The 14307-nt window shown below is 32.8% G+C and overlaps 2 protein-coding genes across 3 annotated transcripts; both read left to right on the forward strand.

The window, feature by feature from the left end:
* Nucleotides 1-418: 418 nt before the first annotated feature.
* On the forward strand, nt 419-7533 carry LOC126660661 (shaggy-related protein kinase kappa). Of its 2 annotated transcripts, none has more exons than XM_050354258.2 (13): nt 419-516; nt 1205-1437; nt 1759-1851; nt 1965-2024; nt 2133-2405; nt 3955-4029; nt 4817-4873; nt 4949-5089; nt 5235-5285; nt 5637-5732; nt 6166-6249; nt 6339-6441; nt 7167-7533. In XM_050354258.2, the coding sequence occupies exons 2-13, from the start codon at nt 1285-1287 to the stop codon at nt 7253-7255; spliced, it is 1275 nt and encodes a 424-aa protein (XP_050210215.1). In that variant the 5' UTR covers nt 419-516; nt 1205-1284; the 3' UTR covers nt 7256-7533. The 2 variants fall into 2 exon arrangements, with proteins under 2 accessions (XP_050210215.1, XP_050210214.1); XM_050354257.2 differs by lacking the exon at nt 419-516 and adding an exon at nt 533-733.
* Nucleotides 7534-8854: 1321 nt separating this feature from the next.
* LOC126662210 (probable rRNA-processing protein EBP2 homolog) lies at nt 8855-11056 on the forward strand. Its single transcript, XM_050356115.2, has 2 exons — nt 8855-9050; nt 9879-11056. The coding sequence occupies exon 2, from the start codon at nt 9889-9891 to the stop codon at nt 10783-10785; it is 897 nt and encodes a 298-aa protein (XP_050212072.1). The 5' UTR covers nt 8855-9050; nt 9879-9888; the 3' UTR covers nt 10786-11056.
* Nucleotides 11057-14307: the final 3251 nt, after the last annotated feature.

Genomic DNA, 14307 nt, shown 5'->3' on the forward strand with positions numbered 1-14307 from the left:
ATGAAATACACTTAAGGACTCAATAAACTAAAAAGTAAAAATTTAAGACCTGAGAAAGCCAAATAAAGATAAACCAAAATCGTATAATTTAGAGACTCAAACTAGGTTTAGCAAAAATAAATCGATAAAGAAAAGACGCTAAATATGAAAATTAAAAAATAAATTTTTGTAATTAAAAAATTAAGAAAGATCGTTTCGATAAATAAAAAGAATATGAGATGTAAACGTGTTAAAAGTAAAGTGCCACAATAATTAAATTGCAAAATGGCTATCCTCGAAAATTTCCTCTATTTTTTTTAGTTTGAATAGGTAATTTTTATATTTAAAATGTAGTATTAGTATTATATAATTTAGTTGAAATGCATTATTATAATTGTTTTTATATTTATTGTTTGAATTATTGAGTTGCAAATAATATGATTAATTTTTATCAACAAAAGCAACTGAATAAAAAAATAATAAAAATAAAAATAGAGTGATTGATGTCAGAAAGAAGAGGTGATTGAAGATTGTCAGGTTACTGTCACTCCTTCCACTCTTCACTTCCTTCTTCTTCTTCTCAATTCTCATCCCAAAAACCAGAAATCAACAACCCCCCATTTTTCTATTTTTTCCCCATTTTTTTAAATTATTTTCATTTCTACTTTTTTTTTTTTCATTTCTTCTTTCAAAATTGGAAGCAAACTATCAAATGCTTCAAATGTGTTCCAGCTTTTTCTTTAAGCAATTTCAGGTTTTTTTCCTTGATTTTTTTAGTTTCTATTTTATTTGGTTTTAATTTCTTCTTTTCATCTTGTTTTTTCGATTAATAAAATCAATTTGTTTAATCTACGATTAGATCCGATCAGCATATTCTTCAAGTTAATTTTATAATTTTTTTTTATCATAGTAGCAAAAGCAGTTATTTTTAGTGCAAATTAGTAAAATTGTGGTAAACCACTTAATTTAATTATTGATTTTTATTACTTATTCAATTACTGGTAGTAACTGACTTTATCTAAAGTTTGAAGATTGAAAAAAAATTATTGTTTTTTTAATGGTAATATTATATGGTCTAAAGTCTACCTGATCAGTGAAATTCAAATACTTTTTTTTAATATATAATTTTATTCTGATGATGAAGATGTTTTTTTTATTCCTATTGCGTGTTTTATTATGTTGAATTTTGTGTTTCTGACTTGTATTTTTTGTTTGATTGTAATAGGGAGATGGGTGCTTTGGTGGGATGGAAGGTAGTGGTGTGAAGAGTGGTGAAAATTAGTGATTTTAGTGATTGTTATTAGTATGGCATCTGCCAGTGCCAGCCTTGGAAATGGGGGTGTTGGAAGTTCTAGGTCTGTTAATGGCTTCAAAAGTTCTTCAAGTTCAGTTGATTGGCTTGGGAGAGAAATGCTTGAGATGAAGTTGAGGGATAAGGTGGATCATGATGAGGACAGAGTAAGTTTGTTCATTGTAATTGAATTATGTATCCTTTGAGTATGAATATTCTTGAAATTATAAACAATTTGTCGAATCGGTTCAGAACTAATATTGTTTTTGAGCATTTGAAGCACGGATACTTCATTGAATCAACGTGTCCCCGTTTTAGACATGAAACTTCATTTTTTACGTAGAAAACCTTAATATTACACCATTTAGCCATGTCCGTGTATAAGGGTCCTGTGTCCTCCGTGGCCGTGCTACCTAGGATGAGAATAGGGCCAACTTTGATTGAACTTGTGATTCACTATGATGGTATTTTCTTTTTCTTTGTTGCAGGATAGTGAACCAGATGTAATTGATGGTGTGGGTGCTGAAGCAGGACATATTATTCGAACAACTATAGGTGGTCGGAATGGCCAGTCGAGACAGGTTGGAAACGTTATTTAGAACCGGGAGTATTTTTGTTTTGTGTAATATGTATTGCACTCGACGGATGTTTTGTATTTTCTATAATTTAATTTTTACTTTGTTTTGGTTGACAGACGATCAGTTATATAGCAGAGCATGTGGTTGGAACTGGCTCATTTGGCGTCGTCTTCCAAGTAAGTAGAGCTGTTCTGCTGTTTCTGTTTAATTCATTATTCATACTTTGCCTCTTTAGCTCTATTACTCTATGTTCCATAAAATGTTTTTTACTTTCTGCTTTGCAGGCGAAATGTAGGGAAACTGGAGAAATTGTTGCTATTAAGAAAGTTCTTCAAGACAAGCGATACAAAAATAGAGAACTACAGATTATGCAGATGTTGGATCATCCAAATATCGTTTCCCTTAAGCATTGTTTCTTTTCAACGACGGACAAGGAAGAGCTCTACTTAAATCTGGTACTCGAATATGTTCCTGAAACTGTCAATCGTGTTGCGAGGAACTACAGCAGAATGAACCAAAGAATGCCTCTAATATATGTGAAACTCTATACATATCAGGTAAGCATTAATTTATATGATTTGTTCATCACTTCATATCAGATAGGATGTTGCTACCATGAGTGAGACTGAGGAACATAAGACTATGGTCATGTTTTTGGCATCCGACAAATAGAATCCTAAAGAACAAAGACCTAGCTATCAGCAACTTCACCAGTAGTTTTTAGATAATTATTGGGAGCATCTAAATTCTTCTATTAGTCTTCCCGCATGTATGTCCTAGTTGTAGAGACATTATGTTTAAATTTGGGAGTCCAGGTTTGAAGCTCTCTCCCTCCTTATAACATAAAAAGGAAAAGCATGTCCTACTAGTATGTACTATGTGAACTAAGAGAGTTGTATTAATGTCTCCATGTGTAGCCCTGCTGCTTGCTTTTCCAAAAGCCCCCCTGATAAGCTGCAGTAAAGGATGCTATTGAATCTCTCTATAATTTGTGCTTTTGAAATAAAGGCACAATTAGGAGAAGAAGAGGGAAATTAAGAAGACCAATTAAATTCTTCACTTAAGCTTAGCTGTCGTAGGCTGTTTTGAAGGCAACCTTTTTCGTGCATACATCCTATGCTCAAACTTAGTACATACTGAAACCACTTGTTGAATGAGCTAACGGAAACTCACTGCTTACATAATGTGTCGTCGAAAGGTGTGCTTTTATTAGATTGAAGAGAGTGAGGAAGGACTTTTATGAGGGAGTAAGAATTCTAGGAACATAAGTATTGGGGCAAGCTTCATAATGGCTAACTTATTGTGTAAAAAGGAAATATGGTTCTTCACTTGGATGTTTCATGCTCTTTCAACAATAGGACTTTAATTTAAAGAAACAAGTATAGTAGAGAAAAGGAAACTTCTTCTACTTCCTACTTTCTTTCTCTGCTGTGGAAAATATGGGAGAGTGGCCTCTGAAAGGCAGATCAGGGAGCGACTCCACCTGTACTTTCTTCCTTGATTAAGTGCAGAGATTCAAATTTGTTTTTACTGCAAGGGATGTAATGTCGTGATACCATGCTTGACTTTGTTATTTTGGAGATGTCAGATTTGCAATATTAATGTGTCTTGAGACTGCTTCAAATTCAAAAACTAAGACTCTGTTTGCATCACTCAATGTTATTTCATCTAATTTTACACAAATCAGTATGAGAGCAGCTAGTACTTCAGTTAGTATTTTAGCTCTAGAGTTTTTTCTTTTTGTCTGGTGGGTTTATGGCTGGGGCTAGGAATGGTTGGGGTATGGTGCTTTAAGAGCAAGAAGAGCATAAACTAAACATTAGGCCAAGAAATTGGGCTATATATACAATCATGGATAAAAATGGGTCTACGATCTTGTAGGTATTCCACGTGTCCTTTTCTAATCAATTGAATTCATTTGACAAAAAAAGCAGACAATTATAGTTTAGGTTATCAATACTGACCAACTATTCTTTTTATTGGTGTTGGATTAGTTCATACCAGAACTGAGTCACTGACAATCCTAGTCTCTTTTCTTTCCCCTCAAATAGTTCATTTATATGTTTATTTATTTACTTATGTTTTGTTTTGTTATTTTGGATGCAGATCTGCAGAGCACTTGCCTATATACACAATTGCATTGGGATATGTCATCGTGACATTAAGCCTCAGAACTTGCTGGTAAGACTATTTTCAAGTCGAAGAAGGGTTTCTTTTAACATTGAATCTCTTAGCGTATAGCATATGCTTGCTTGTATAGCATTTCTATGGAATTAAACTGATATCTGCATTTAATTTTTGGTTTGAGAAGCATTGTACTAGTTATTAATTTCCTAACTTGCTATTCTCTTTGAAATTTAAGCTCAAGAAAACATTCAATTTTTGTTTTGGGAGTAAACGTTCTTTCTACCATCTTTTTCCTTCTCTTGGTTACACAAGTCTGTAACTTGATGGTGATGATCTATGTTCTATAATTGCCAGGCTCATAATTTGTATTACTTATTAGGATCCTGTAATTTTTCTCCCATTGCGCCTGGCTTCTCTTTCACTGTTTTAACATATAGATTCTTTAAACTCTGTTTTCTACGTTATTGAATTGTGGAGCTATTGGTGTATTGTCAATAGCTTCTCTAGTCATTCTGTGGAGGACTGGTTAGTTTACCTCACAACCTATATTACAAGTAGAAAAGCAAGATTACACTATCTGGGACTTCAAGCTGAAAATGTATTTTTCTATGTTTTGCATTCTTTATTTGATTGACACCGTCTGTTTTGGTAGCTTCTTGTTGTTTGGCTTTGTTTGAAAAGGATTATGTGCATTCATATCCATCCAGTAAATTGCAATTTTGGCTTATTTAAAACAGTTTTGATGTTACGGTGTAATCTCAATAATAATGCTGGTGTACATAAATTTCCATACCATGCCTTCGAATTCGATAGCTTATTGTATCTGTTCTTCATTGTTTAGGTGAATCCACATACGCATCAACTGAAACTCTGTGATTTTGGCAGTGCAAAAGTATTGGTAAGTTATTATGATACAGTCTTTAATGCTTGTGCCCTGTGTCTTTATTGAATAGTTCTCTTTGTTGTTTTTAAGGTTAAAGGAGAACCCAATGTCTCTTACATCTGCTCGCGATACTATCGTGCTCCAGAATTGATATTTGGTGCTACGGAATACACAACTGCTATTGATATTTGGTCTACAGGCTGTGTTATGGCTGAGTTATTACTTGGACAGGTAGGTTGATAATTAGCATCTAATAGTTATTACCATTGGGCTATCACTTCTTTTATCCTGTCCAGTGTCCAACGCAGTTTTAGTTGGATAAGCACTTCTTACTTCTAACTGTGGACCGTTTCCCTTTGACTAACTTATTTTGCAGCCATTATTTCCTGGTGAGAGTGGAGTTGATCAACTAGTTGAAATCATTAAGGTACTTTTGCTTCTTGATTCTAGTGCACTTTCGGAAACTTTAGAGCATGAGATCTCAGAGTTTAATTTTGACCCCCTGGAATAGGAGATGGAATTTCCGAGCTTTGGATGTATGAAAGGCTTTATATTAAATATCTTTGATAAATTAGTCAATTTTTTTTTTATGATTAGCAGCTAAATGTTCAAAATTTGCAATTTAATAATGGGCTATTGGCTTATGTTATTTCCTGACAATTTTCGCCCGAGACAAACTTAAAAGATATTGCCTGGCGACATCACCCCAAATTGAACTGGATGTTTATTGTGCCATCAAGTGAGAGTTAAAAATAATTTCTTTATTTTTGGTTTTAAGGTATTGGGAACACCAACCAGGGAGGAGATTAAGTGCATGAATCCCAACTATACTGAATTTAAGTTTCCACAGATAAAGCCTCATCCGTGGCACAAGGTAAATTATCTTCCACCTTTCTCTTTAATCCTTACTTAGCTATGCTGTATTTCTGGTGTCTGTTGGAAACAAACAGGCCATAATGAATGCATTCCTATGATTGAAATTGGGAATGCATGTTTTACGGCCTAATGTCTTCTGAAGAGAGGACAAAGAAAAATCAAAAAATACATATCTAAGCGTAAATCACTGACTATAGTTTCATAAAGACAAAATAACTTGTGCCTATGTATGATTTTTCTAGCCTCTGTATTCAAAGTCCCTTGCTATAGTTTAGTTTCCTGAGATTTGCTTAAGCCAACGTGTTTTTCTACTAGATTCTTGTACTAGTATTTTATCATTCCCATCTGTTTAGCAATCGGCATTTGTTGCTATTAGAATTTCATGTGCTGCTGAGATTCAATTTGACATAATGATAATTATTATCCACCAGGTTTTCCAAAAGCGTTTGCCTCCAGAAGCTGTTGACCTTGTTTGTAGGTTCTTCCAGTACTCTCCCAATCTGAGATGCACTGCCGTAAGTATACTTAGTAGTTTTTTTGTTCCTCCTGCTGATTATTAAAGTTCGTCTGTCAATCAATTTCATTTGCTTTGTCGCAACTTCAGTTGGAAGCTTGCATACACCCTTTCTTTGATGAATTAAGGGATCCAACCACTCGCCTTCCCAATGGCCGCCCTCTTCCTCCACTGTTCAATTTTAAATCTCAAGGTAAGTTGTAATCTTTATGGGAACATAATGAGAGAAAGATCATTCTGGTTTACAAACTTGTATTGTCTAATCAAATAGATTCAATATAATCAAGTGAGGATCAAGTAGACCAAAAACTTTCTAAAATTAGGCTAAATAGATATACTGATATACATTAAGATGGAATATTATAAAAAATTGGATCCATTTGATCAAAAATTATAAACATTCTTAATGGATGAAATTGGATCGAATTGATCCTGTCACACCATTATGACTGAAATGATCATTGTGTCGGAACATAATAGCATTTGTCCCGTTCATGACTTATAGTGCATTTGGTGTGACATGCCAGCCTGGTGGAATTCTATTGAACTCAAAATTGCTATTGAATCCGTCGAAAATTGATGTGATTTTTTTTAAAATTTTGAGATTTGAATAGGTCCAATTGAAAATTTGAATTCTTTTATGAATTTAATACGGTTCAACCTAGCTCACATGTCACCAAATCGACTTTCAAGTTAGGTGACATGGAAGAGTTGGAAAAAATCACGATAGACAATCAAGTTATTCAATAAAAGTGTAGGGATTATTGTGTTATGAATTAAAGTCTAGGGACTGCTCGCGGAGAGAACATAGTTCAAGGACCATTAGTGAAATTTTTTACCTTTTGTTGTGGTACTGCATCATTTGGTTGGTCTCGCATAGAGTTTTGTTTCTTGACAATGTATCCTTCTACTTGGCAGAGCTGTCGGGCATACCACAAGACATTGTCAATCGACTTATTCCGGAGCATGCACGGAAGCAGAACTCATTCATGGCATTGAACACTTAGCAGCTGTTGTAAAATCTTTGCGTGTAATTGTAATCCTCCACGTCACCGTCTTACATCGACATTTGTATAAAAAGAAAAGGATGTATTGTCTACTCTTTGTTGTATTGTGCTTCTATTTGTGAGTGTTCAAAGAGGAGTTCTGTAGGACAATCTTGGAACCTGAGGCTTTGAGTTTGCTGTAATAGTAAAAGTGTTTTTGTGATTTTATTGTCTGAGACAACATTAGCTTATGTTGTATATTTATTCTAAATGGCCCTCTATCACAGGGATTTTACTCATCTGAAAGTTTGTAATTCATGCAATATGTTGATGGGCCGGATTTGGACGGGTTTTGGCTGACCTGGTTTAAGAGTAAGTCTGGTTCATTTAATATCCGAATTTCACGGGTTAGGCTAGTTTTTGCAGGTTTATTTTTTTTTTAAATTAATAATTCTAAGTTTATAAGAAAAATTGGGTTAACCACGAAATTATTTGAAAAAATAACTTAATTTATAATAATATTCAAAGCTTAATTTTTTTTATTTTTTATGTTTGTTTTTTTACTTATAAAAAAAATACACTGACATATATTTAATTTTTTTTTTATATTAATGCTCATTTTTACCCTTTTAGGTGAGGTAACACAAAATGATTGGAGCAATTGGAATTGAAGTGATACTAGGTTATTGGACCATTTAGTGTTGAAACTTGAAAGGATAAAATGAGACAAAATATTTATATTAAATGTGTTTTACTTCAAAATTATAAAATTGATCTTTCATTCATTTTCACAAGAAAAAAAATGAAGTTTAAATTAATAGAATTCCAAACTCCCTGCCATTGATTTAGAGGACCAAAACATATGTTTTTTTTAGCTAAATGTTCTATTAGACGATTTAGTTTAGTTTTATTATTACGCTTAATAGCGTAAAAAATTATGAATTTTAGCGTGTTTTGTAAATTTAACACGAACTTTTAATTTTGACAAATTAATACATACATCAATATTTTTATGACGGAAAATTGCTCAGTGTTTAAAATTACAAAAAACTGATAGTTCAAGTTTGAAACTAAAAGTTCGTGCTAAATTTGCAAAACGTGCTAAAATTCGTGATTTTTTAATGCTATTAAGCCTTGTTATTATTGCCATTATTATTTTTATTTAATTGATCTGAATCGTAAATCAAAATGGAATAACATCTCCTGATAAATAGGACCGCAAATGAATTGACTCCATAAGAGCTCGAGTAGTCAAGTGAATCGAGTTCAAATTTTATTTTATGTTTATTTTTTTTAAATAAATAAAATTTTAGCTTAATAATATTCAATTCATTTACATTTATAAACAATCCGTATATAAACTCTTCAGTCTTCACGAATAGTTCACATACTGGCTTATTAGTTGTAACTAAATTATTTATAAATTAATATGAACTAATTATGAAATTACTTTTGATTTATATATATTAGATAATTTATATTTATTTAATTAAAAAAGTACTATATTTTTTTAAATTTAAATAATTTAATATAAATATTTAAATTTAACATAAAATCTTACAATTATTACTATATTATAGACTTTTATTTAACTGTGTAGTTTTGGTTAAAACTACGCAGTTTTAAGCAACTAAGTTTATTTTGATAAAGAAAGAAAAGACACGAAACCCTAAACCCTAAATCTTTCTTCTTCCTATCATTACTAACAAAAGCAACTTTACTCTTCCACTGCTATTTCCGGCCGTCGTCGCTGTGGCCGCCGCTTCTTACTCCACTTCCGACAGTACATTTTATCCGCTGCAATCGTTACTTTGAGGTTCGTTCTCTTTTCTCCGTCCACTAATATTTAGCTTTTTTTATTTTATTTTCTGTTCTGTCTATTGCTTCACTAATTACTTGCCGAATTTTTATAATTTGGATATTCAGGTGATTGTTATTTTAATAATATTGCTTATAATTACCGAATCCATGAAAATCAGTTTGATTTATGCTCTGTTGTTCATTTTAGGATTTTATTTTCCTTTGCCCTTTCTGATTGTATTTTAATTTAATTGCTTTTTTTTGCATGTAGTATGTTTTTGTGTATTGTAAGTTCGGAATTTACAGTATGAGCGACTCGATTATGGAATCTTTGACATGCTCTGTTATTAGTATATTGCAGACTGTGATATGCCTTGTAGATAAATTGGGATTTTTTTGTCCATACCTGTTCATGGCAAGTGAACTCCCACTACTCGGGGTTCTTGTGAGTGAGTCGGGATCAAAAAAATTTCCAAACTAATTTGTATGTAAAGTAGAAGCTTGAACGTTTGTGGCTTCTAGCCTTTTCTAAGTTTTTTTTTGAGAGATTATCTCTTAATTTTAACTTGTTGAAGGTTTTCGTTTTGATTGTTGATACATTCCTTTGTTTTATGAAGAATTTTGTTATTTGAGAAGTGATTAATTACAAAAGTGAAGTCTCATCTTAAATGCGCTGCTTTGTAACTTTCTCTTTCCTACTTTGTTATTTTGGAAAAAGAAACAAATCTAATAGTTGCATTTGTTTTTGGTATTTTTCAAGCTTTTGGGTGTGTTTATCATGATAATATAGAATTTCTGTCCTTGCTTGAGACTTAATGAGACTGCGTTTTCCTTATTGTGATAGGTTTTTTTAAATGGGGGCAAGAGCTAAAAGTGTGACCCGCAATGATGAGGATTCAATGGAAGATGAAGAAATAGATAACGTGAATGAAAAAGAATCTGATTCTGAGTCCGAATTGGAGTCTGAATCAGAGGAGGAAGATGTGAAGCAGTCCGAACCTTCTAAGAATGCCATATTCAATAGAGACGGACTTCTTGATAAACTTCAAGATATTAGTTGGCCTGAGAATGTGAGTTGGATACACAAGCTTTCGATCGACATTGAGCAAGAGCAAGTGGTGGATGTGAATGATGACCTTGCACGAGAGCTGGCTTTCTACACGCAGGCTTTGGAGGGTACACGAAAGGCCTTTGAGAAGATTGAGGCAACGGGTCTTCCGTTTCTTAGGCCTTCTGATTATTATGCTGAGATGGTGAAAACCGATGTCCACATGGGGAAAGTCAAGGGTCGGCTTCTGGCCGAGAAGAAGAACATGGAAGAGGCTGAGGAAAGAAAGAAGGCTAGAGAATCCAAGAAACTCTCTAAAGAGGTTCAGGCACAAAAGCAGAAAGAACGAGCTGCACAGAAAAAAGGGGAGATAGAGAGTGTTAAGAAGTGGAGGAAGCAGAGGCAGCAAAGCGGTTTTCCTGGTGGTGACAAAGGCGGGGATATGAAATTGCCCTTTGATGACGGAGAGGCATTCGGAAGGCCAAACAAGAAAAGGCCGGGGGTATCTCCAGGTGACCGCTCCGGAGGGAAAGGGAAAAAAGACTGGAATAAGAAACAAAACAAACGGGACGGAAGGGATTCGAAATTCGGATTCGGTGGGCGGAAAGGTTTGAAGAAGCAGAATGCAGCTGATACTACTAACAATTTTAAAGGCTTTAACAAAGATAGCGGTGCAGCAGGAAACAAGAAAAGGAAAAGGTAATTGGTTCTCAATTTCGGTTTATTCAAGGTGTAGTATTGGTCTATTTATGTTATGTTAGAATCAAATTTTGGAGTTCTACAGATGTAATAGTATTGAGCTTATAGTTTCCTGTAGTACCTACAAACTTACTGCTCTCTATCTTGCAGCAGAGAATGTTAATTTCATTTTTGGTTTCTCTATAATATGCTGCTGTGCTTAATGATTTTGCCAGCATTGTTTATTTTGGGTAGTGATTTTGCGTAGATGTGATTTCTGCAGTATTATGTTTTTAGTGAGAGAAGTTATGGCTCCCAAACTAGGTGAATGGGATGTCAGACAATTTCTTTTTTAGGTATGGCTGGTCATCGTTCCGGAATAACTTCGGAACCGCCAGTTCCTGTTCGGAACCAGCAGTTTGCGATTCCAAAACAATTGGAACCGGCTGTTTGCGATTCCGAAATAAATGGAACTAGCCAATTTTGGTTCAAGATTTTGGTTTTTGTCGGTTTTAAAGAAGCCAAAGATTGAAAGTTTAAGAACGACTGGTTGCTAAAACATCAAAGGCCAAATGTCGTAAAAAGGCTAAACCTTTCATAAAAGTTTCACAAAAGTCCTGACCTTTCTTTTTTGTCGATTTTGGCCAAAAACAAATTATTTGGTTTCAATTGTAGCCAACTCTCAATTTGATTTCAATTTGCCTATGTGACGCCTATATGACGCCTATGTGGCATGCCAGATATTGAAAGGTCAAGACTTTTGTGAAACTAAATAATTCATTTTTGGCCAAAATCGACAAAATTGAAAGGTCAGGACTTTCGTGAAACCAAATAATCAGTTTTTGGCTAAAATCGACAAAATTGAAAGGTCAGGACTTTTGTGAAAGGTTTGGCCTTTTTTACAACATTTGGCCAACATCAAATGGATTAACGATACAAGTTCAGTGACCATAAATGAAAAATTGAAAACATGATAAGCAACTCCACCCAGCTTTTCGTCTAAAACAACTTCAAATAATAGTCATAAAGAAGGAATTCGATAGAAAAGATGGAGTTTTCCTTTTTCTTTTGCAAAGGGCAAGAGAAGAGAGGAAGGCAGTCCTTTTTAAATGGTTTGGGATCGGAATCACCGGTTCGTAACCGGAACATATGGTTCCGTTTCCAGGATGTTTACAAAAATATGTAATAAATAAAAATATTTACAAAATTTAATGATAACTTAAAAGTCGTATTCCAACACGGGTCATATTTTTGTAAATCTTTAAGAAGGGGGAGCGCTTATGGAGAAATTGAATCCACAAATACTATTAAGCGTATATCCCATTTGAATTATAATTTATTGGTAAAATTTATTTTTTTACTCTGCAATTTGATTTTCTACTCCAAATCTCTATATGTTATGTCTTTTTCAAATCGTTTCAAACGGGGTCTAAAAACATTGTTTGCAACTGTTTTTATGAATTGCTTCTAAAACAGCTTTTAAAAGAGTTACAAATAATTTCAGACAGTTTCTAAAATTATAGTTTGCAATCATTTATAGAACAATTTTTAAAAAGAGTTTTTTAAAGTTTCAAATGGTTTTCAAAAAATAAGTTAAACATTTTAAATTTAGAGAGTATGATTAAATTAAAACTATTAAAAAGAGTAATAAGAAAAACGTTAAAATCAGAATATTTTTATAAATTAAATCTAAAATGAAGTATTATTTACAAATTTCCTTCCACCAAAGGAGAACCAGCCCATAATTGGTTCACCCGCAGTTGCGGGTCTGTTTTGACGGTTTCGGTTCTAAACCCAAACCCGCACATGGCTAGGTCTATTTGCAATGATATATCAGTTACTGCATATTTTCTTATATAAATCCTATGGATTAAACAATAATTTAATCATTGACAAAGCACTATCATTAATTAATCCAAAATCCTATAAACAACCTTTATTAATTAGTGTTTTATTGGAACTTGGAAGACAATGAGCATACAAATCATGTACATGTCTCATTCTAGTCTTGCACACTAGTAATCCTTTTCGAACTAGTAATATATAATTAATTAAACCAGTCTACTAATACTAATAGGAAACGTATTATCATATTTTTCACCTATATATATATATATATATATATACAGCATGCATTATCAAAATATTATCTTTTAATCATAGGCTCATAGCGATACAAATATTCTGTAATAATGGTGCACACAAATTCGTTTGCACTCTTCGTTGATGACAATGGAGAGGATTTATCGAAACTCTTCGACAAACCTCTCGCGAATTCCGACGACAAGATGAAGATACAATCGAAGCCAAGAAGAAGAAAATCCTTGGAGAAACAAGAACAAATTCAGGAGGATCATAACAATAATTCCGAAACAATGAAGGCAAAACTTCTTGTGCTTCCTAATCATGTCCTGAAAAACCAAATTGTGTTTCGAAAAGGTGACCGAAGAAATAATTCATCGTCGAAGATAAGATATGGTGGAGACATAAGTGGTGCCATCGCGGAAGTAACAATGGACCGTAACGAAAATAAAGTTCTCAAACCGAAACAGATGATCATTGAGAAAGAAATCAAGAATGGTGATGATAGTGATGAGTGGTGTCATGTGATTAAAGGACCTAATGGTGCAAAAGAGTATAATAAATTGATGGTTAATAATGACAACAATAATAATAATCTTGAAAAGAATAATGTTACGGTTCTTGATGGAGGGAATTCGGAGGAATTAGAGGAAAAAACCATTGTTGTAAAGAAGAAGGCTAATAAGAAGAAGTCGAAGACGACGACCACGAAATTACTTGATCCGCAAGTTAAAGAAATTTGTGATACGCAAGTTAAAGAAAAAGGAGAGGAAGGCAGTTTAATGCAAGAAATTGGAGCAATAGCAGTTAGTATGGGACTGATGGCTGTAGGTTTAGCTATCTTCTTCTCCAAGCAAACTAATTTTGATAGGCTTTTGGATTTACAAATCTTGCTTTAATTAGCTAGTTATGTTTTAATTTCTATTTTGTTTTTCAATTTTCATTAGTATTAATATTATTGTTATTTTTATTATAAATTTATATCGATAATGTGTTTGTTTAAGTAAACTAGTTTCGCATTACGTGCTATGCACGTGGCTCGTAACGTAACTCGTCAATGAACATATTAGTAAATTTATTATAATTATATCAATTTCTTATTTATAATTAATATTAAATTAGTTATAAAAATTTGTAAAAGTAAATATAATATTTTCGGTTATTAAATTTTTTTTCCATACTGAATTTATTCGTCTTTTGGTTTTATAATAACCATAATTAAATAATCAACTCAATTTTATTAGTAATATCTTTAAAAATAATAAAATAAAAATGTAAATAATAATATTATTGACTAATTATAGTATTTTAATTTTGTAGTTTAATCAAACTAAAAGATAGATATTCCTACTAATTTGGAGACAATTTAGTTATTTTTTACATACTAAAAATTAAATTGGAGATAATTTAGCTACCTATTCTAATTAGAACTGTAATTATAATAGTGATTAATTAAATAATTAAT

This window comes from Mercurialis annua, linkage group LG8, assembly GCF_937616625.2.
Source record: "Mercurialis annua linkage group LG8, ddMerAnnu1.2, whole genome shotgun sequence".
Taxonomy (NCBI): Eukaryota; Viridiplantae; Streptophyta; class Magnoliopsida; order Malpighiales; family Euphorbiaceae; genus Mercurialis; species Mercurialis annua.

Coding starts and splice junctions, on each gene's coding strand:
- LOC126662210 (XM_050356115.2), top strand. CDS start 9,889: ATGGGGGCAAGAGCTAAAAGTGTGACCCGCAATGATGAGGATTCAATG.
- LOC126660661 (XM_050354258.2), top strand. CDS start 1,285: ATGGCATCTGCCAGTGCCAGCCTTGGAAATGGGGGTGTTGGAAGTTCT. Junction 5,090..5,234: donor CTGAGTTATTACTTGGACAG/GTAGGTTGATAA, acceptor CTTATTTTGCAG/CCATTATTTCCTGGTGAGAG. Junction 6,442..7,166: donor GTTCAATTTTAAATCTCAAG/GTAAGTTGTAAT, acceptor TCTACTTGGCAG/AGCTGTCGGGCATACCACAA.